The sequence below is a fragment of the Phyllosticta citriasiana genome (assembly GCF_038021145.1).
Source record: "Phyllosticta citriasiana strain CBS 120426 chromosome Unknown IWZ02scaffold_8, whole genome shotgun sequence".
NCBI classification, from domain to species: Eukaryota; Fungi; Ascomycota; class Dothideomycetes; order Botryosphaeriales; family Phyllostictaceae; genus Phyllosticta; species Phyllosticta citriasiana.
The window spans coordinates 1,529,996-1,550,826 of record NW_027117285.1 but is presented as its reverse complement, the minus strand read 5'-3'; the positions used below and the strand labels follow the sequence as shown (position 1 = coordinate 1,550,826).

The 20,831-nt window shown below is 56.8% G+C and overlaps 9 protein-coding genes across 9 annotated transcripts; 5 read left to right on the top strand and 4 right to left on the bottom strand.

The window, feature by feature from the left end:
* Positions 1-1,027: 1,027 nt before the first annotated feature.
* Positions 1,028-4,986, top strand: IWZ02DRAFT_421895 (uncharacterized protein). The gene is made up of 3 exons (XM_066765851.1): positions 1,028-1,193; positions 1,336-2,356; positions 2,419-4,986. The coding sequence occupies exons 2-3, from the start codon at positions 1,402-1,404 to the stop codon at positions 4,797-4,799; spliced, it is 3,336 nt and encodes a 1,111-aa protein (XP_066621925.1). The 5' UTR covers positions 1,028-1,193; positions 1,336-1,401; the 3' UTR covers positions 4,800-4,986.
* A 72-nt stretch (positions 4,987-5,058) lies between these two features.
* Positions 5,059-7,476, bottom strand: IWZ02DRAFT_482896 (subunit 17 of mediator complex-domain-containing protein). Its single transcript, XM_066769153.1, has 3 exons — positions 7,108-7,476; positions 6,671-7,056; positions 5,059-6,622 (listed from the first exon to the last, which is right to left on the bottom strand). The coding sequence occupies exons 1-3, from the start codon at positions 7,398-7,400 to the stop codon at positions 5,076-5,078; spliced, it is 2,226 nt and encodes a 741-aa protein (XP_066621924.1). The 5' UTR covers positions 7,401-7,476; the 3' UTR covers positions 5,059-5,075.
* Positions 7,477-7,615: 139 nt separating this feature from the next.
* Positions 7,616-9,599, top strand: IWZ02DRAFT_454930 (IMP-specific 5-nucleotidase). Its single transcript, XM_066767757.1, has 5 exons — positions 7,616-7,685; positions 7,738-7,824; positions 7,875-8,088; positions 8,141-8,886; positions 8,934-9,599. The coding sequence occupies exons 3-5, from the start codon at positions 8,019-8,021 to the stop codon at positions 9,219-9,221; spliced, it is 1,104 nt and encodes a 367-aa protein (XP_066621923.1). The 5' UTR covers positions 7,616-7,685; positions 7,738-7,824; positions 7,875-8,018; the 3' UTR covers positions 9,222-9,599.
* Positions 9,497-10,409, bottom strand: IWZ02DRAFT_380297 (acyl-coenzyme A thioesterase-like protein 13; the record flags this gene model as incomplete). Its single annotated transcript, XM_066765099.1, has 7 exons — positions 9,497-9,599; positions 9,655-9,733; positions 9,793-9,858; positions 9,911-9,982; positions 10,038-10,146; positions 10,262-10,274; positions 10,330-10,409. The coding sequence occupies 7 exons, from the start codon at positions 10,407-10,409 to the stop codon at positions 9,497-9,499; spliced, it is 522 nt and encodes a 173-aa protein (XP_066621922.1).
* A 143-nt stretch (positions 10,410-10,552) lies between these two features.
* IWZ02DRAFT_300589 (putative TFIIH and nucleotide excision repair factor 3 complexes subunit) lies at positions 10,553-12,223 on the top strand. The gene is made up of 4 exons (XM_066763933.1): positions 10,553-10,765; positions 10,824-10,911; positions 10,959-11,403; positions 11,456-12,223. The coding sequence occupies exons 1-4, from the start codon at positions 10,642-10,644 to the stop codon at positions 12,215-12,217; spliced, it is 1,419 nt and encodes a 472-aa protein (XP_066621921.1). The 5' UTR covers positions 10,553-10,641; the 3' UTR covers positions 12,218-12,223.
* Positions 12,224-13,422: 1,199 nt separating this feature from the next.
* On the bottom strand, positions 13,423-15,589 carry IWZ02DRAFT_500326 (uncharacterized protein; the record flags this gene model as incomplete). The annotated part of the gene is made up of 2 exons (XM_066770255.1): positions 15,153-15,589; positions 13,423-15,090 (listed from the first exon to the last, which is right to left on the bottom strand). Exons 1-2 carry the CDS (start codon positions 15,354-15,356, stop codon positions 13,423-13,425), a joined length of 1,872 nt encoding a protein of 623 aa, XP_066621920.1. The 5' UTR covers positions 15,357-15,589.
* Positions 15,590-15,725: 136 nt separating this feature from the next.
* Positions 15,726-17,853, top strand: IWZ02DRAFT_300533 (uncharacterized protein). The gene is made up of 2 exons (XM_066763931.1): positions 15,726-17,610; positions 17,662-17,853. The coding sequence occupies exons 1-2, from the start codon at positions 15,800-15,802 to the stop codon at positions 17,759-17,761; spliced, it is 1,911 nt and encodes a 636-aa protein (XP_066621919.1). The 5' UTR covers positions 15,726-15,799; the 3' UTR covers positions 17,762-17,853.
* Positions 17,854-18,367: 514 nt separating this feature from the next.
* Positions 18,368-19,199, bottom strand: IWZ02DRAFT_300529 (uncharacterized protein). Its single transcript, XM_066763930.1, has one exon. It carries the CDS (start codon positions 19,098-19,100, stop codon positions 18,624-18,626), a length of 477 nt encoding a protein of 158 aa, XP_066621918.1. The 5' UTR covers positions 19,101-19,199; the 3' UTR covers positions 18,368-18,623.
* IWZ02DRAFT_300536 (alcohol dehydrogenase) lies at positions 18,916-20,650 on the top strand. Its single transcript, XM_066763932.1, has 4 exons — positions 18,916-19,245; positions 19,395-20,140; positions 20,264-20,359; positions 20,412-20,650. Exons 1-4 carry the CDS (start codon positions 19,115-19,117, stop codon positions 20,561-20,563), a joined length of 1,125 nt encoding a protein of 374 aa, XP_066621917.1. The 5' UTR covers positions 18,916-19,114; the 3' UTR covers positions 20,564-20,650.
* Positions 20,651-20,831: the final 181 nt, after the last annotated feature.

Here is a 20,831-nt window from a genome sequence, read left to right as displayed (position 1 = left end):
CTTGCACGCTGCCTACATCTATCGCTGATCCGTAGCGCGATGCTGCTGCGCTTGTTGGTTGTCTCTTTTTTTTAAAAAAAACTTCCTGACCATCCCACGTTACGAGAGAAGAACAGTATCTAGACGTTGACGAAGGGTGCTAGTAGAAAAAGTCCGCCGGACACGCCACGCCGCGCCACGGCACGGTGGAGCAGGGGAACCCACCACCTAGCACGCACCGGCGCCGCAGCCGGGGGAAGGAGACAGGGGGATGCTCCGTGAAGAAAACCGTCGTCTCGTCGCCGACAAAAGAGAGAAAAAAGTTTGCTTAGCTCAACTTTCCCGACGTCTACAGAACAAGGACACTACACTCACTGCACACGAAGTTTCCCCCTAATTTACAGATACAAGGTGTGCTGGGGTGCCGGGCGGTGACGAAAGATGCTCAGCTCAGCTCAGCTCGGGTCAGGTCAGGTCAGGTCCCTGCTTCAGTTGTCAGGCCGGCGGGCGGCAGGCCAACCGAGGACCCATTCTGCACACAAGGTGTCTGAAGAAAGGCCAGACAGACAGACAGACAGACGGACAGACGGACGGACGGGCGGACGTGTTTGGCTGTTGGGAGAGCAAAAAAAGCCAAATGGCGGGAGGGGCCACCAGGGCAACCGATTGGGTCCGTGAGGTCGCTTGCTGCTGGTCGACTGTCTGCATGTGGTCAGGTACGTGGTACCCATGGCCGCCGCGGCGCCCTGATGACCACCGCATCGAGATAATATGCAGTAAGGTAGAAGGGACGCGGCTGCTGCTCTTCTTGTTTAATTGGGGCGGCTGCAGCGCGTGGTGGTCTTAGGTCGGTTGTCCGTGACTGCGATGCAGTCGAGGAAAAAGGTCGCAAGCTGGGCTGGCTGACCGGCAGAAGACGACGGGAGTGGACGAATAGGAGCAGGCCCAATATCATAAGCAAAGTATGTAAATGGCGCTTTCACTTGCCCGTTGTCGTGGGTTGTGCACAGCACAGCCTGCACTGCGTCAGAACAGCAGACAGTCGAGTCGAGCATCCCCGGCCTTTCTGTGTGGATGGATAGCTTACCTATAAACTCGGAATCCCCAGCCCCGCGCCGAGCTGTCGTTTCAAATCCTCAACTCACGTTGCGTGCTTTGCTTTTCATTTTTCCTCTTTGTTCCTGTCTGTCTGCCCCACCTGCTCCCTCGACAAGGTACGTCGTCTGTGATGCATGACCTTACTCCTGCAGCTCCTCCTGCAACTCGACACCACGGCACCAAGCTGCCAACCAATGCTTCCCCCCCCCCCCCCCCCCCCGTCTCCACCCGCCTGCTAACGTCATTGCCATCTTCCAGCATTCGATTCGATCCTCCCTCTCTTTGCAATACGACATTTATACCTTTAGCATATAACCCACCATCATGGCTGCCCCGACCGTTCCTCCTCGTCCAGCTCGCTCCACCCCTCAGCAGCAGCAGCAGCAGCAGCAGCAAAACGGCTCCACAGCCATGCCCAGCATCCCGCCTCGCCCAAAGCGCAGCACCGAGCGCTCCATCTCGCCCAACCGTGACAACTTTGCCCGCTCGCCCCTCAACGACCCCTCGTTCATCAACGGCTCGAGTACGAACCACAGCAAGCGTCTCTCGGCCTCGGACCTGCCAGCTCGCCCGCCGAGCGTCACATTACCCACCATTGGCCAAGAGGGCAGCGAGTATGCCAGTTTCGACACTCCGCCCATCGACGAGAATGCCCCGCAGCAGACCAGGGATGCCGAGGGCCTGAAGCTGTACGCTCCCACGGCGTCGCTGCCGCAGTCGACGAACCGCTCGAGAATTGCCGGCGTGACGCGCGCCGACTCAGCCCACGTGGCTGCCGCCGGCCTGGGCAAGAAGCCGTCCGAAACGGATCTTTTCCCCGGCGGTCACTCTCGAGGTCACTCGAGGAGCGGCTCGTCTACGGGCCGCTCCTCGCGTCCGACGTCGCTGTACCAGCAGGACGAGGAGCATGGCATCCCTGAGATTGGCTTGCAGGTGCCAATGTACCCGAATGCCGGAGACGTCCAGGCCCCGACGCCTTCGCTACATAGCAACGCCCCGTCGACGGGCGTTGGATACTTCAACAATGGTGGCAGCAGTGCCAAGCTCCATGGCCGCCCCTTTGCGGGCCCGCCCGGTAGTTACGGCATGCATGGCCACGGGCTGAAGCCCACGGATGAGCTGGAGAGGAAATGGTACGCCAGCCATCCGGACGATGCGGCGCGGGAAGCGCAGGGAGCGTATGGTCCGGCCATACAGGAAAATAGACGCGAGTGGACATTGAGCAGCGAGCAGTTGAATAAACTGGTGCAGGAGAGTGCCAACAAGGGTGTTGGAATGGGTACGATAAATATTGATTCGGGTCGATCTCGACCTCTGTCCAAGCTAATCGTCTGCATCTAGGCGCGTCCCCGGCTGTCACGGCCACTCCTGGCGAGGAGATTGGCTACAAGGCTTCTGAAGAGTATGCCTCGCGCATGGCTTCCCCTCGCCCGCAATCCGTGCCGCCAAAGGAGCGCACTCGCAGCTCCCAGTCGCACGCCGAGTCGCCGCTCCGCATGACCAGTGCGGCGGCTGATCAGGCCCTTGGCGGCGGCGGCGGCGGCGACGGCAGCGCCATTGAGCACGACGACGAGGGAAATGTCATTCACATTGACCCGCCCGCGCATCCCAGAAGTGAGATGCACGGCCCTGGCATCGACTATGATGATTTGGGTCCCGAGGGTGGCAACGGCGAGGAGCACGTTGGCTTCATCACCGAAGACGGCCGCGGGACGCCAGTCCTTGCTTCTGACGAGCTCAAGAGGCATCAGACGCCTGGCGGCGAGTATCAGCAGCCTGCGGTGCCGGCCGAGCTTGAGCATGAACGTAGGATTAGCCAGGAAGGCGGCGAGTATCACCGCCGGTCTGGGAGCAGATCGACCAGCCGGCCCACCAGCGTCTCGCGCTGGAGAAGTCAGGGCGACGTTGGCGATGACCGCTCAAACACTCCTCTTGACGGCGTCAAGGAGTACGAGCCGCTGTTCCCTGAAGATGAGGATGAGATGCCTGTAGAGAAGCCGCTCACGGCTGCTGACAAGTTGAAGCGCCCCGAGCTAGCGCGTCACCATTTCCCCAGCCAGGACGTTTGGGAAGACACGCCGAGCAGCTTGCAGTTGCAGGCGGAGGTCCAAACGCCCGAAGTGCCGTCTCAGCCGGCCTCCGGCAACGCGTCGCTCGAGTCGTCACAAGTGTTTGAAAAGCCTGAAAAGGAGCATCAGCGCAAGGCGGACCCGACGCCCAAAGACCAACAACGACAGCAGAGTTTCCTCCCTGACCACGCCAAACGCCTTGCTCACCTGAATAAGGATGTGCTTGCAGACATGCCCTCACGACCCGGCATGCATCAGAGGTTCCCCAGCCGCGACATTTGGGAAGACACGCCCGACGAGCTGAAGCTCGTCACGACGGTCAACGCGCCGCAGGATCAAGACTCGCCGTCCGAGCCAAAATCGGCCATTAGTGACGTCCCAGCCAAACCGCAAATACCGGCGCGCCTCACCCGCGCGAAGCCCGGCGAGTCGCCCATTGAAAAGAAGGCAGCACCCATTATCCCCGACCGCCCCAAGCCGCAGATTCCAGCGCGCCCGGCTCGTCCTGCCCACAAGCCGTCCGACGAAGCGGTCCCGCTGTCTAAGGTCTCGTCGGCCAGCAGCAATAACACGGCGACGGCGGACGATGGCGCCGTTACTGCTGCGCCGCCCGTCACCAAGCCTAAACCCCCCGTCCCCTCGCGCCCTGGCGGAAGTAAGATTGCCGCTCTCAAGGCGGGCTTCCTGAGTAACTTGGAATCGCGTCTGCAGCTGGGGCCGCAGGGCCCGAAGAAGGAACCCAAGGAAGAGAAGGAAGACGAGCTCAAGGAGAAGGCGCCGCTGGCTGATGCGCGAAAGGGCCGTGCAAAGGGCCCCGCGAGGAGGCGTCCTGGCACCACTTCTGCAGCTGCGCCTGCGGATGCGTCGCAGAAGCCGGCCGCGTTGGCTTTTTCCAAGGCTGTCACCGTCTTTGTTATCGACGAGGACGGCGCGCTGGAAGTACCGCAGTCGAGTCCGGAAGAGCAGAAGAAGGACGACGCGGCGGCTGCGCACGAGGAGATCGCCACACAGGTGCCTCGCGATCCTCTCCCTGCACCTGCCGATGCTGAGAAGGACGCGAAACCGATTGTTGATGTTAAGACGAATGACACGGAGTCGCCGTCGAGTCAGACTGCAGTCCTGGAATTGAAAGACGCGGCCGACAAGCCCGCCACCACCACCACCGCCGCCGCCTCGTCGACCTCGGCCGCAGAGAAGACGCAGCAGCCGGAGGAGGAGGCGGCGGAGGTAGAGGCGGAGACCGTGACCGCGGTGGAACATGAACAACCTCTTCTCGCCAAGCAACAGACGAATAACACGACGTCGTCGACGGACTCGACGACTCAGACGGGCCAGCAGGATATCGTTGCGTCAAACCCGGCTACTGGTGCTGCTGCTGCTGCTGAGGCAGATGGTGACAAGGCGACGCAGACGTCGACGTCGACGGAAAAGATCACGGCGTATCTGGGGGGCCGGGCGCAGGAGGAGGGCAGCGTTGTTGTTAGGGAGGTTGTTGCTGGTGAGGGGAAGGGTGATGCTGATGCTGAGGGCGAGGGGAGGAAGGGAGAGGGAGAGGGTGATGCTGTGCTGGAGAGGGAAGAGTACGTTGGTGGGGAGGGTGAGGGAGGTGTTGTTGGTGAGGCGAGGGTTCAGAGGACGGGGCATGGGATGTAGGTGAGGTGATGCATGGTGATGGGATGGGTAGATTGTGACGTCTGTGTCTGTGTTTTTGGGGATACGGAAGGACCGGACGGGAGCTGAGAGTAGACGACGACGGCGTCAGACAGACAGACAGACAGACAGATGGAGGCGGATCTATCTATCTAATCCAATCAATGCTGAGTGTTCCATTGCTTGTTTGTTTGTTTGTTCGTCCGTCCGTCCTTTTCCCTCCTATATATTTTCAGGTACCTAGGCCCCTCCCTCCCTCCCTCTTACTCACTACTCCCTTCACTTCTCCATCTTCACACTCGGCCCAGCCGCCACCTTTTCCTTTTCCTTTTCCTTCTTCTCCTTCTCCTCGTGGTCATCCCCCCGCCTCGCCGCAAACGCCCGAACAACATCAACGAACGACTTACTATCCCTCTCCCCTCCCGTGGCGTTCTCGTCCATCCGCCATATAAACACATCACTATCCTCGTCCTTCTCCTTCTCCTTGTCATCACGACTACCGCCATCACCACCCCACCACCTCACACCAACCGCCCTGTCCGGCCACGAGACCCAAAACGACAATTTCGTCTCCTCCGCCGCACTCCCAGCACGACCGCCACCACTCTCCGCACCAACCAGACGCGAACGCAGCAACGACACCTCCGCCGCGCGCTCCCTCGGTTCGGCGACGACGTCGTTTGGAATGGCAGCGACGGCGGCGCTGTGCGCCAGATGCACGGCGAGGGCGTGGTCGAGGAAGTCGGAGAGGTCGGGGAGGGTGTCGAAGGAGAGGGTGCGCGGTGTTGTTTGGGGTGTTTTGGCGGTGGTTGCTGTTTGCTCTGGGTACAGGAGCGAAGAGAGGGAGGGGGGGAGTGTGGCGGTGAAGTCTGTGCCTTGGGTCGGGAGGGCGACGAGGGTGCGGAGGGTGAGTGTGATTTGCTGATTTTGATTGGCTGCGTCGTTGTCGTCGTTGGTCGCGGCGGTGGGATTTAGGGGTGAGGGTTGTTGTTGATGTGAGGGAGAAGAGGGAAAGGGTAGATTCACGGTTGCGCTGGTGGAGAGCGGGCGCGAGAGCGTTGAGAGAAGGGCGTCGAGGATGGGGATGCTGGAGCCGGCCGAGGTGGGAGGGATAGTCGTGAGAGACGAGGAGAGGGAGGCGTGAGCGGGGGCAAACGTCGTGCTGAGCGACAGACCAGCGCCGGACAAGGCGTGGGCGAGGCCGCCGAGATATGCTCGGAGAGCATTCGTGGCCATGTAGTGGTAGATGTAGTGGAGGAGGGTGCGGATGATGGGCGAAGGTAGGTCCGGACGCTTGCGATCTGTCAGGGGAGGGGGAGGTTGAGAGCGTCGCTTGAGCCGCTGGTTGTATGCATGCGTGAGCAGGAGGCGGAGAGCCAGAGCAATGTCTTCTGCCAAACCGTCCTGAGAATGGTCGGGAGAAGTCTCGTCCAGGTCTTCCAGCCCGACTAGATCAATGTGAATCTCCTTTTGCGGCAGACCTGCTGGTTCGTTTGCTTGTGGCGACTTGATGGGGACGATGATGACGCGATCTCGAAGACGGACGTTGTGCGAGAGCAAATGTCGAGTTTCCATGTTCATCTCCTGGAAGAGCTCTTGCTCAAACAACGAGTCTCGCGCTCGCCTGATCAAGTCTTCGATTTCAAGGTCGCTTTGTGGGGCAAGCAGCAGCCGGTTCTGGTGAGACGATCCCAGCGTCTTGCCTTGCTGGACAATCCGGACGCGAATCGCCTTTGGTTTCTGCACAAGTGCCTGATCCAAGATGATATTTCCGTCATCCTTGGCTCGAAGGGGAGCGAAACCGCGTGCTTTGAATTGATCGGTTGCTACGAAAAAGTCAGCTGCAACTCCATCAACGGCCTTTCTGCGCGTACCCTCAGAAAATCCAAACTGGACGCCCAAGGTACCCCTCTCACGAGGAAACCTCCGAAGTGACCAGCCTCTCTCGGTAATGGAGAGGATTTGGCTCCAGTACTGTGTTTCCTTGCGCACCTCTTTTTCCAGCCTTGTGGCAGCTTGCAGCAGCGAGTCTGCCGAGGACCCCAACCCTTCCATGGTCCAGCCCTTGGCGACAAGATCCCGCTGCTTCTTCTCTCGCGCATCCGGTTGTTTCAATGGCCACCTGTCGTACGAGAATGAGCCTTCCGGCACGCCGCTGGTCTTGAGGGCGGGGGACAGATAATTTGCGCCGCGCGGACTGTCTTTAGAGAGTAGGAGACCGAGGAAATCGATGGTAAAAAGAATTTCTTGTTGAGCATCACTGAAATCTGTTAGACGTGGATGTTTGCATTGGGGCTATTCGAGTACGTACTTGACGTGCCTAAACATGTCGGCCTTGACCTGGCGGATGTGCTCTGCCCTCTTCTTGAGGTCGTCGGCGTCGTCCTCTTCCTCGTCCTGCTCTTCCGTCTCAACAATCCCAGCTTCTTGATTTGCTGCCATTTGTCTGAGCTTCTCCTCGTCCATATGTCTGTATTGGCCAAACTGGTGAGAAATGCGCGCGAGCTGCGACATGAGAGGTTCTTCCTGGTCGCCGTCGGGAGGTAGAGGACGCAATGCCAATGGAAAGCTGCCATGGCTGCCAGATGGATCCGAGTCACCCATGGCGGAAAATGCGACTATCAGTGGAAGGGCAAGTGTGGGGTACAGGTATTTGGCGTGGAGAGCGCGTTGTGTCGTCGCAAAGGTCAGGCACTCAGGCACTTCGATGCGTATCGATAAGAGCTTTGGCGCTCGAAGTCAGGGATGCGCCGTGCACCTCGCGATCCCTGCGCGTGTGACATCGGTGCCGCCCGATGGGAGACGCAACAGGCGTCGGCATCTCCTCCAGCCCACTTCTCTCTTCTCCCAAACACCTCGCCAAAATGACAACCAGATACAGAGTCGAGTGTGAGTCCAACTCCTTCCCGCTTTGGATCTGCTGCTAATCAGTTCCATTCAGATGCTCTCAAGGTTCGTATAGCTGTTCTGTCCGCACTTGGCCGTACCATGCTGATAGTACCGACAGACCCACCGACGAGACCAACTGGTATTCTCTTTGCCCACTCAGCGACAGGTCTAATGCTAATTAATCCATAGATTGAATGGATCAAGGTACAATGTCCTTCGACAAAAGAGTACATCTCCTAATTTCTGTCTCAGGGTCTGCTGGCAGTTCCCTTCGTGCTGCACTCGCAACCTACCGCCGTCTTCGACCCACACCATGAGAGCAGCACCGACAAGATGGCCTCCATTGCGCATCGCAGATACGCCGAGATTATGCGCGACGTCGAAGAGCTCATCAATGACCACAGTTTGTCCCCATGACACCTGTCAGCTGCTGCCTCTTTCTAAACATTGACTAGTCACGCACCAACGAGCGGGGACGGAGCAAAACTCGAAACTCAAGCTGCTGGTCCCAGCAGTCTCCAAGTTTTTTACACCGCTGCTGCTCCACGATGCCTTCGTCTACCAAGACACTCGACGTTTCATCAGTCATCGCCGATTTGTGGCCCCTTCGTTCAATGACGTCCGCCTCATTCTCAATACCGCCCAGGTCATGTCCTTGGTGCGCGCCGGGCCGCTCGACCTGATCACCTTTGATGGTGATGTCACCCTTTACGATGACGGCCAAAGCCTGACCCCAGACAATGCCGTGATCCCCCGCATTCTTGAGCTCATGCGCAAGGGCACGAGGATCGGCATTGTAACCGCAGCAGGCTACACAGAGGCTCGGCGCTACTACGAGCGTCTGCATGGTCTCCTCGAGGCAATACAGCAATCTGACATGCCAGCCGACTACAAGCAAAATCTAATAGTGCTTGGCGGCGAGAGCAGCTATCTTTTCAAGTATTCAGGAGCAGAAGAGCATCTGCTCAATTATGTGCCAAGACCTGACTGGATTCTTGAAGAGATGGAGTCGTGGACCGATGAAGATGTGGCAGAGCTATTGGATGTTGCGGAATCCGCACTCAAGGAATGTGTTAGGAACATGAGGCTGCCCGCAGACGTGATTCGCAAGGAGCGCGCCGTCGGCATCGTTCCCATTGCTGGAAGACGCTTTGCTCGGGAGCAGCTGGAAGAGACTGTGCTGGTGACGCAAAAGATTTTGGTATGTCCTTTGTTCTGTGGATTGTGGTTTTGGCTGATTTTCTTCAGGAAACGTCTCCTGTTGGCCGGCGTCTTCCATTTTGCGCATTCAACGGTGGCAATGATGTCTTTGTCGACATCGGCGACAAGTCTTGGGGTGTTCTGGCCTGTCAGCGATTCTATGGAGGCATCGAGGGAAGCAAGACGCTCCACGTCGGCGACCAATTCCTCTCTGCGGGTGCCAATGACTTCAAAGCACGTCTAGCCTGCACCACGGCTTGGATTGCAAGTCCAGAAGAGACTTGCAATTTGCTGGACGAAATTAGCGAGCTGGACTCTACTGCGCAACGCAAGTAGATGCACTTGAATTCGACAGTTGAGCTTGGGTGAGTTTACTTTTCAAGGATACTTGATACCACACGTCATCCTCTTTTGTCTTAGTTAATGCTTCGGTCTCTCCTCATATCCCAACGTCAGATCTCATGTAAACCTGCATTGTCATTTGCTTGTAAATTGCCCCTGCACATTTTTGGAAGTGGCATATGCGCATATCTAGTCTCCCTTGTCAGCATGACCGAGGCGATGCATTTTATCTTGCTCAAACAAGCAAACACTTGATATTTCCTAGGTTTCTAAACGTCTATTTCGCACATGCTCTGCTTCTCAGACTCTGCCTCTGCCGCTTTGAGCTCATTGACCTTGTTGTCTTTATCTTCCCAAGCCAACTCTACATATCTGCATGATTATCAGCACCATGGCATCCATGAAGCATCAGTTTTGTCGAACTCACTTGGTGTGGCTGCCTCTTGCAAACATTTGGTTCTTTTCGTTGGTAAAATGGACAGTCGTAAATGCTAGTTTTCTGCCAACTGCATTGAATATCAGGTCAGCCATCACAGCTTCATCCCGCGTCTTTCGGGAGACGTACTCTTGTCGCAGCGCGCCTCTCCCTGGATGAGTTGGCCAATGGTTCCGCCAGAGCTTGGATATGACACTGAAGAAGTCAACATTCAGCAATTCTGCAAGTCGTTGCGCTCATCACTGACCACTAATGTCTGTCGAGACACCGGTCGCGAAAAGACCGCGAGATGCAACTGCGAGAGAGCCGCCGAGGTCGACTTCAGGGCCCTTATTTAGCTTCTGGCCCATTTCGATGGATTTGAATGACGTTACCCATGCTTGCAATAGTTCCTCCGTGGAGAGTCTTTAGACGGTTCGTGTGTTGCTGTTCAATCTGCAATTGAAACTGGACACAGCCCAGCCGGGCGCCGGTGATGCGGAGCTGCGGAAGTGTCAATCATGTTCTGGTGTGCAAACAGGGAAGGCTACAAAGAACGAGCAAGAAATGCCTTGGAGCCTCCAAGTGAATGTCGAAAAGAAGCAATGCGGTTACATACGTTGTTCAACAGCCTGCGAGATGCACCATGGGTCAGTTCGTGTCTTGTTGAGCCGAGGAGCATCCTACCGTGGCTCAAGCCCGGAGCCGGACTGAAATGACCGCCAAACAGATTCAACAAATCCTTGAATTTTTGGATTTGACCGCATTTTGATGTGTAGATGACAGTTGACGACGGTGTTGAGGAGGTCAGACGTCATGAACCTCGGGACGGGCAATCGGCGAGGGGAGGGCGCGCGGTGGTCAAGGCACCCGCTGGCTCAGCCCTACATGGCGTTGATCCTCGCAGACACAAGCTCCCGTATCCTTCACCACCTTCCGCCAGCCAACTATGATCCCACGGTAGCAAAACCTCCTGCATGAGTCCGCCATTCCATCGCCATGTCGGCCTCTTCCTCCCAAGCGCTCGAATACCTCGAGCAGCAGCCTGGCCTCACCCATAAGCGGCTTTACCAACAACCATCCACGGTGTTGGCCGTCTTTCGTCGCATGCTGCCGCATCTAGGTCTGTCGTCGCCCTAGACATGCTCGTTCGACCTCAGATCTAACAGATTTGTTTACAGCCAAAACAGTCGTCATGGCCATGCTGTATATGACGGGACCGTTCTCAGCCGCAGAGCTCGATAACTGGATCCGCCCAGACTCCAAAGGGTACGTCTTTTGCGCCAGATCATGATCAGATCACTGATGGCGCGCAGAGAAAAAGACAAGGCCATCTCAGTGCTTGAAGCCCTCCACATTGTCGCCCAAGCTCCTGAACCGTCTGGTGCTCGCGCCTATCGCCTTTCCAGCGGCTTCCAAAACTCTCTTAGACAAGCCCTCACCGGCGGAGGCAACCATCGTTCCTTCGGAGTGCCCTGCGATACGCCGCCACATGACAGAATATCCATAGATGAACTGGACGAGTACGCGCGGCGGAAATGGGAGACCATATTGTATTACATGGTTGGCAGCACCGGCACCGGCATGGCAGGCGGCAGCGGCATCAGTCAAGGCACCAAGACTCTTCTGGAAATGGGGACTTTTGTCGAGACCAAGTTTGGACGCACCGTCATCACTAAGGCTGGGTTTTCGTTCTTACTCCAAGAGGTCAACGCGCAGGTCTGGAGTCTTTTGATAGTATATTTGGACTCTGCACCAACGGTATTTCTGCCATCCACATTTTCATCGGCCACGCATGCTGACGGACAGATAGTTGAAAATGGACCAAGTCGACGTGCTGTCGTTTCTATTTATGCTGGGTAGTCTTGAGTTGGGCCAGGACTACAGCACGGCTCCATTATCCCCAACGCAGCTTCAAATGCTCGACGACCTGAACGACTTTGGCATCGTCCTGCGTCCCAAAAACCAACCACGCTTCTACCCGACCCGTCTTGCAACAACACTTACCTCCGATGCCGCTGCCCTCCGCAACACTGAGTCCATCTCTACCGCTCTCACAGCCTCATCCACCTCCGATGTCAGCAGCTCCACTGGCGCCCCAAGCAAAGGCTACATCATCATCGAGACCAACTACCGGCTCTACGCCTACACGTCATCCGAGCTACAAATCGCCGTGCTCAACCTCTTCGTAGCCCTCGAAACGCGCTTCCCCAACCTCGTCTCGGGCAAACTGACCAAAGAGTCGGTGCAGCGCGCCATCACGCTGGGCATCACGGCAGATCAAATCATCTCATACCTCGACACGTACGCGCACCCGCAAATGCAGCGCCGCAACCCGGTCCTGCCGCCCACGGTCGTCGATCAGATCCGGCTCTGGCAGATCGAGGGCGACCGCATGCAGGCCACCGAAGGCTTCCTCATGAAGGACTTCAAGGACTGGGAGGAGTATCGCGACATCAGAGACTACGCCAAGGCGATTGGCGTGCTGAGTTGGGATAGCGATGCCAAGCGCTTCCTCTTCATCACCAAGACGGAGCAGATTGGCCAGTTTATTAAAAATAGGAGTAGACGGTGAGGCGGAAGGTGTTCATCTGGTGGGAACATTTGGCTTTGGCTTTGGCTTTGATTGTGCTTTTCTTTTGGGTGCGTCGGAGTCTTTGGCGGGTGTACATTTGGCGGCATGGCGGGCGATGGTAGCATGGCGTTTCTTTTGGCCGTATGTAGGATAGATCTGATGCTGGGGTCGGTGGACGGAACGTACCACTAATAGGCACATCAGCCTAGACTGAATCAAAAAAAAAAAAAAAAAAAAAAAAAAAAACAGGAAGAAGATAAAAGGGTTACTGAAGTGTTTCCCCATCTTTACTTTTGCTTGTGTAGAGTGAGTGATCAAAACATGTTAGGTTCCTTCCTTGCGGGAGAAGGCAGGCCGGGTTTGTTGTATCAGGTAATTATATGTGTTTTGGTGCCTAGGCACCTGGCAGGCAGCTTCTTTTCCGTCTGTCTGCCGTGTCTCCAGTCAGTCGAAAAACTCCCTTTCTTTCCCTCTCCTTCCTGACCATTTATTTTTTTTTTTTTTTTCCTTTTCCACCAACAGCACAGCACCTCACCCAGTAAAGCTCCTCATACATAGTCTCTGTCCATCTGATACCTAGCCATTGCGCTACCCACATGCCCACCTGCTAACCCACCAGCACGTCAAACATGGATGTGTAGCCTGCGGGTCCGCGCCCGTGATTGCTGTTGCTCGTTTGCATTACTCTACACTCTATGCTTTACACTCTACGCTCTATGCTCTACACTCTACACCCAAATAAGCAACGAGAGGGGGGGAGGGGGGGGAGGGAGGAAACATCGAAAAGAGAAAAAAGAAGAGAGGAGAGAAGAGAAGAAAAAGGAGGCAACTGACCACGATGATGACGCTGCTAAGTGAATCTTGCCAAAAAGACGTGACGTGGATGTATGCGTGCACACCTAGCTATGTAAGGCGAGTAAGCGAGTAAGCTACCTAGCTAGCTATGATGGATGTCGTTCATGCGTGCGGTTGACGTGCGGGGCGAACCAAGAGGGCGGTACCAAAACGGAGAGATGGGATGGAAAAAGGAGAGGCGAGGGAGAGGGATCGGTGGTGGACGATGCTTGCTCTTCTTTTCCAGTTCCTTCGTGCCCTCTTTTCCATGCTCTGCTGCTCCTCCTCCTCTTCTTCCTCCTCCTCCGTCGAATAGCCAACCGACCAACCAACCTTTCAAACCCCAAAACCCGCAACCCCGCTACCCACACTCAAATCGCCAATCCAATCGGCACCGCAGCAGCGGCAGCAGCGTAATTATCCCCACCCACACCCATCCCACCGCCGTCGCTTTTTCCAGCGCCGTACCCTCCCCCACTACCACTAACACCACCGCCGCCGCCGCCGCCGCCGCCATAAGGCGCCCTGACCGACTCACACGACAAGCGCGCGCGCGAAGGAAGATGAAACGCGGCAGTGGCCGCGGCCGCCGTCGCCGGGAGCGCGAGCGGAAGCGGGAGCGGAAGCGGTAGCGAGAGCGCGTTTTCCTGCTGTTTCAGCTTCTCGCGCTTGTCGTGCTTTTCCAGATGCTGTGAACGGCGTTGCTGCTGGTGTCGATGGGGCTTTTCGTTCACTACCACGCTGGCATGATGCGGGTTGTGGGGTTGGGTGGATGCGGGCATGGGTGACGACATGGGGGCCTGCCAGTGCGCAGCGAATGTGTTGATGGGCTGTGGCTGTGACCATGCAACGGCAACTGCGTCCTCGTCTGCGTCGTAGTCGTCGTCGTCATAGTCGTCGTTTCGCTCGAGCGCGGCAGCGGAGTCGCGGCGGACGGAGTGCTTGGGCCAGGGGGCGGATGGGGGTGGTGGGATAGCCGTGACCAAGGGGTCGCGGTCGATGAGGGCGTTAGTAGTCGTATCCCTGTCGACGCAGGCATTGATGACGGCATCGTTATCATCGGCGGCGTCGTCTTCATCTGGAAACATATCTGCAAGCGGCGTGGGTTTAGGAGGCGGGCGTCTCCGCGACGACAAACGGCGACGCTGATGATACGTCGGGACGGGCGCCTTGGCCATCGTGACGCTGCTGCTGCTGCTGCTGGGCGGCGCCGGTGCCGGCGGCGGGAACATCTGGTAGTGAGGCAAGCGGCTGCGGACGGGCGACGGCGAAGCGGCCAATTCCTCGCGGAACACGGTGCGGTGCGGGATGCTGAAATGGTTTGCCTTTTGCGTCTCGGAAATGGTGCTCAGCAGGTTGGGCTGCGTGTACGAGCGGGGCGGCATGGGGCTTCTGGCGCGGCGGCACCGAGCAGGGGGCGATTGGTTCAGGGGGAGCCAGGGCGGTCGGATTTCGGATGGGGGTGTCGATGTTGAGGCGGGTGGGATGGGGGGAGGGCTGGGGGCGCTGGGCATGATGCTGAGCGTGGGCAGGTGGGATCGACTTTCCGTGGCAAAGTCGTTGGCGCAGGGGAAGCTGGTGAGAGAGCCACCGCGATGGTGGTGGTGTCGCGTGGGCTTGCGGCTGGGCGGAGGGCTCTCTCGCCAGTCACTCTCTGCGGTGCGGTTTGCCAGCATCGTGATGTCGCTTGTCGTGTGGCTCCGGGGAAGGCCTCCGGTGATGGGATGTTCAGACCATTTGAGGTCGGGCCAGTAGTCTCCTGCTGTTGCAACATTGAAGTCGGTGAAGCTCAAACGCGAGCGGTCTGGGACGGCAGAAGGGTGCGATTCGGGACTCGATTCCTGCTTGGCAGCTCGACGGTCGGGCTGGCTGCGACGAACAAATGGATTGAGTGGGCTGGTACGGGAAGCAAAGGATTTCAGTTGCTGGAGCTTGCTCTCGCGAGATGGCGTGGTGGGCTGCTTGTTCGAGCTTTGCCTCGCTCCCCATCTGGCTCTGAAAAGCTCGACGGCGTGGACCAACATGATTGAAACGAGTGACTGGAGTGAGGATCATGTGAATGTCACGAGAAAGGAGATGGGGACGAAGGCCATGTTATTACCATTGTAGACTGAAGGAAAGCGCATGCGCGAGAGCCATGAGGGTGGGTGTTTCCAGCTCTCCATGAGCACGTTTTGGTATGGTGGAAGCGGGGACTCCTGGACATGGGGATAGTGTGGCATTGCGGCCATGTGGAAAGAAGATCCAGACCATTTCTTCTCTGACGCATTCGAAGCTTCTTGTACATTGTTCCCGGCTCTTGCATTCTTCATGTTGATTCCAGAAGGACATTCCTGACGCGGCCATTGAGGCAAGACTGATGGTCCGAATTCGTCAGGGACCCGTCAGTTCGTCGACCAGGAGAACATCAAAACGTAACATTTCCTGGTGTCCACGTTTCGAGGTGGTTGTGCTGGTTGCGGTATCGGACGAGAAACTCGAGGAGCCAACCTGACATCGGGCTGGCTAGTAAGACGATGGAGTTGTTCATGAAGTGATTGTAGTTGGAGCTGACAATCGTGAGCTCTGTGTATGGCTGGCCGTCATCACAAGCCTCGGGGTGCGCGCGGCGATCCCTGCAACTGTTTTCAGCGAACCTCGGCCGCGTCCGCAGAACTCGTCATCGCGCATTTATCCCATTCCACCGCAGTCTCCAATCCATCCTCCGCGACTGATGCTCGTCCCCGGAGCTCCTCTGCACTTCTCGTCATGGCATCCAGGATAGCATCTTCGTCGCTTTTGCGCCGCTCCCTCGCATCAGACTCGGCCAATGCCCTCCGCATCGCGACCAGATCCGCCGCAAGAAGATCAGCGCCCGCCACATGCTCGGCTGCAAGATGCCTCTTTGATTCCTACAGGCCCGCCCTCCGCATCGCTGGTCAAAGAAGACCTTTTTCGAATACCGCCCGCGCTAGAATCACCGATGTAGACGAAGAATTCGACCCCAGCACCATCGACCGCGAAAGCGATCAGGTCGATGTCTGCATTGTCGGCGGCGGTCCTGCCGGACTTTGCGCCGCCATTCGGCTCAAGAAATTGGCCAACGAGGCTGGCAACGAGGATTTCCGAGTCCTCTTGCTCGAAAAAGCGGGCGAAATAGGGGACCACATGGTGTCTGGCAACGTCCTGCAACCGACGGCTCTTGACGAACTGCTGCCGGATTGGCTCGCAGAGGACAATCCGAACCGCTTCGAACATGCCACTCCCGCCAAGGCAGAAAAGATGCGCTTCCTGACCGAAAAACACAACCTATGGCTTCCAGTGCCCCCTCAGATGAACAACCACGGAAACTACATCATCAGTTTGAACCAGCTGGTGAAATGGTTAGGAGAGCGGGCCGAAGAGATTGGCGTCGAAATATACCCTGGTTTTTCTGCATCCGAGGTTCTCTACAACGCTGATGGGTCGGTAAAGGGCGTGGCGACAAACGACCAGGGCGTTGGAAGGGATGGCAAACCCAAGGACTCGTTTGAGCGCGGCATGGAATTCCACGCAAGATGTACTCTCTTGGGTGAGGGTTGCCACGGTAGCTTGACCAAGCAGCTTGTCAAAAAGTTCGACCTGAGGAGAGACTCGGAGCATCAGACGTACGGACTGGGTATCAAAGAGGTCTGGGAAATCCCGTCGGAGAAATTCCAAAACGGTCTGGTTGCGCACTCACTCGGCTACCCGCTACAATATGACACTTACGGAGGTGGATGGATGTACCACTTTGGCGACAACATGGTCAGCATCGGTCTTGTCGTGGGTTTGGACTACCCGAACCCATGGCTCTCTCCGTACGGCGAATTCCAAAAGATGAAGGCGCATCCGTTCTATCGGCAGTACCTGGAGGGCGGCAAATGTATATCCTACGCTGCGCGAACTTTGAACGAGGGGGGTTTCCAATCGATTCCCAAGTGTGCTTTTCCGGGTGGAGCACTAATTGGAGACACGGCTGGTTTCTTAAATCTGCCCAAGATCAAAGGCACTCACACCGCAATGAAGTCCGGAATGCTTGCTGCCGAAGCTGCTTACGATGCCCTCAGCGCAAACTCTGACGAGGGCTCAATTTTCCTTTACAACTACGAAGACAAGCTGCGCCAGTCAACAATTTGGAGCGAGCTGAAAGAAGTTCGCAACATGCGGCCATCATTCCACTCGCCTCTTGGTCTCTACGGTGGTGTCATGTACTCTGGTCTGACGGCTTTTGTGCTGCGCGGCAAAGAGCCGTGGACCTTTAGCCACGGAAAGCCGGACCATGCTGCCACCAAGACTGCCGACGAGTGCAAGAAGATTGAATACCCCAAGCCCGATGGAAAGGTCACTTTTGACATCTTGACCAGCGTTAGCCGGTCCGGAACCAACCACGAAGAAGACCAGCCAGTGCACCTGCAGGTCAAAGATTGGGATGCGCACGCCCAAAAGGAGTGGCCCAAGTACAAGGGTGTAGAGAACAGGTTCTGTCCTGCCGGTGTATACGAATATGTCGAAGACGACAGTAAGGAATTGGGCGTCAGGTTCCAAATCAACGCCCAAAAGTAAGTCGAGCGATGCAGAACTGTCTGTGCAATGCTAACATGACTTTGCAGCTGCGTACACTGCAAGACTTGCGACATCAAGGACCCAAGCCAAGACGTTAACTGGACTTGCCCCATGGGCGGCGAAGGTCCCAAGTATTACATGACCTGAGCTACGAATTCCATTCCGATTGGACTCGTCCATTGAAAAATCACAGGCCTCGTTCGCATTCCGGATATTACAGGCACTTGCTTCCCTGTTCTACGTAGCGCATAGCAGCAATCTGCAGCGCCTTCTGAGGCCCACATAGTAGACATTTAACACCCGCACTGTTGAGGCATTATAGAGACACCATCATCTCCTTTCATGGTTTTCCTGCCCGGGACCTGCGAGGCTTCGGGTACTTGTTGATACTTTCCTGCACCCCACTCCTGGTTTTTGTATGTGGTTCGGGCCCGCCTTACAGTCCCGCGGATCTTTCGTTTTTCGGTACATGTAGATTTCTGCGTTTGGAAAGGAGTTGTGAGACGGGGAAGGATGAGCAATTATCGGCATGGTGGAGTTGGGTCGTCTTGTTGTACTTGAGTACGTCCCCAAAAACACGATCAATTTCTGCCATCAACGAGAGGTTGGGGAACCCGGTCCGTGGCCAGGAGATTTCTCACTCGCGCTCTCTTTTCGCGCTTTGCAACTGAACGCTCGACCAGCCAGGCCAGACAATTGATCCTTTCTGCTGTACCCGTGGAGATTCAGTGCAGATCGACTTCCTCAAGGAATCTCTTTTCCACTTGTTGCTTACCTCAACTACCCCGCGTCGCACTCCACTCTGCAACACCTCTCCACAGCCCCACCTCAACAACAACGTCAACAGCTGTACGTATCTTTCCCATTCCTCCACCCAAATTGCAGCAACCTAGGCGCCGGTACCAACCGATCCAAACAATAATCCCGACTCCAGTCGAATTGGCAAATCAACACAGACGAACCAGAAACCCAGCGTCGAGCAATAAAACACGACCAAAGCAGCAAAACCTCATTCGTCACTACACAAAAAGCCACGGTGCGTCGAGTCGAGTCGGGCAGAGGGAAACATCCGAAAGCGCCGCCGCCGGCGCCATCCGCCATCCGTCATCAACCACGTTATCAGCAGGCATGCGATGCTGCAAAGCTTCGACCATGCCACTATATATTCTCCCCCGCATGCAGGCAGACGCAACATCCGGGGATTTCCCCTGCTCGCCCCACAAAATGGAGATGAGCACCCTTGCTGTTTGACGACTTGATGCTTGCTTTGCTCCCCTTCGACCGAGACGCGACGGGCGTATTTGGGCAGCTTGCGTCCCTTGTTTGTGTGGACGAGGGGGTTTTGAGTCTTTTGGTTTTCTCTCTTACCTGTGGCTACCCATCTGCGGACGAGTGATACGAACACTGTTGTTGAAGTTGTTGCCCTGCAAGAGATATCCGACGAATTGATTAAGAACTGGACCAAAGCCTTGGGATTGAGAAGCATTCGCTGTTGTGGCCATGGCAACAAAGACAGAAACGATGAAGGCGCTGGTCTACAAGGGCGTAGGAAAGGTTGCGATTGAGGAGCGGCCGGTACCCACGATCCAGAAGCCGAGTGATGCGGTGGTCAAGATGGTATACTCGACCATGTAAGTTTGTTGGTCGCCTTTCTCGAAGCTGATCCACACCATCCATCCCATTGAATGAACACAGTTCTCGCCCCTCACTCCCCTTCAACCACCAGACCACCAAATACAGCACAAGAGCAACGCACTAACATCAAACTCCCCCCCAACAGTTGCGGCACCGACCTGCACATCACCAAAGGCGACGTACCAACCGCGACCCCAGGCCGTATCCTCGGCCACGAAGGCGTCGGCGTCGTTACGGCCACCGGCTCTAACATCTCACGCTTCTCACCCGGCGACATCGTGCTGGTGGGCTGCATCACCGTCTGCGGCACCTGCGCGCATTGCCGGCGCGGGATGCACTCCAACTGCCTCGACTCAGGCGGCTGGGTTCTGGGCAACGCAATCGACGGCACGCAAGCACAATACGTGCGCATCCCGTACGCCGACAACAGCCTGCACCGCGTGCCGAAGGTGGAGAAGGAGCGCCTGCGCCCGCTCGTCATGCTCAGCGACACGCTACCGACGGGCCTCGAGTGCGGCGCCCTCAACGCGCGCGTCACGCCCGGCAGCAGCGTCGTCATCGTGGGCGTGGGCCCCGTCGGGCTCGCCGCGCTGCTCACGGCGCTGCTGTACAGTCCTGGGTTCGTGCTCGTCGTCGACCTTGATCCGGAGCGGCTGGCTGTTGCGCGCGGCATGGGGGCGCAGTACACGGCGACGCCGGACGAGGCGGTCGAAACTGTGATGCGCTTGACGGAGGGCAAGGGGTGCGATGCGGTGATGGAGGTTGTCGGGGTGCCCAAGACGTTTGAGCTGTGCCAGGAGCTTGTGGCGCCGGGGGGAGTCATTGCGAATGTGGGGGTGCATGGGGAGAAGGTCGATTTGCATTTGGAGACGCTGTGGAGCAGGAATGTTTGTACGTTGATCCTACCCATCTATCCCAAACCCCCCTTTTCCCCCCCCCTCAGTCTTTTCCACCGTACCCCTGCTTCGTCACTGAGCCACCTACCGTCTTCCAAACTGACCATCTTGTTTGTAGCCATTACAACCCGCCTCGTCGACACCGTCACAACACCCATGCTCCTCAACCTCTTCGCCGCCAACAAGCTGCCCGCCGACAAACTCATCACACACAGTGCGCCTCTTCGTCCCCCCCAAATTCCGCAAATACTAACACATCGATCCAGGCTTCCCCTTCACCGACATCGTCGCCGCATATGACACATTCCGCGCCGCCAGCAAGACCAAAGCGCTCAAGGTGATTATCGATTTCGAGCAGGATGTGCAAGGTGCTATTGCTGCTGGTGCTGGTGCTGGAGGGAGGAGTGCCAAATTGTAGGTTGTGGGTTGCGTGGACGTCTATCTAGGGGCTTGCTTGCTTGCTTGATTTGTTTCATGCCGGTAGCGGCGTTTGCTGGTTGGATGGTTTGTGAGTTGGTCAAGGAAGTTGGCGTGATTAAAGGGGAGAGAAGGAAGAGGAGTGGTGGTGTTCAAGTGAGGTAGCTGTCGAAAATGTTCCACACATTTGCTTACCTATCTACCTACTCCCTGTCCTTGACGAAGAATGCCTGCTCTCTGCAGACATCACACACATCACATCAATACGT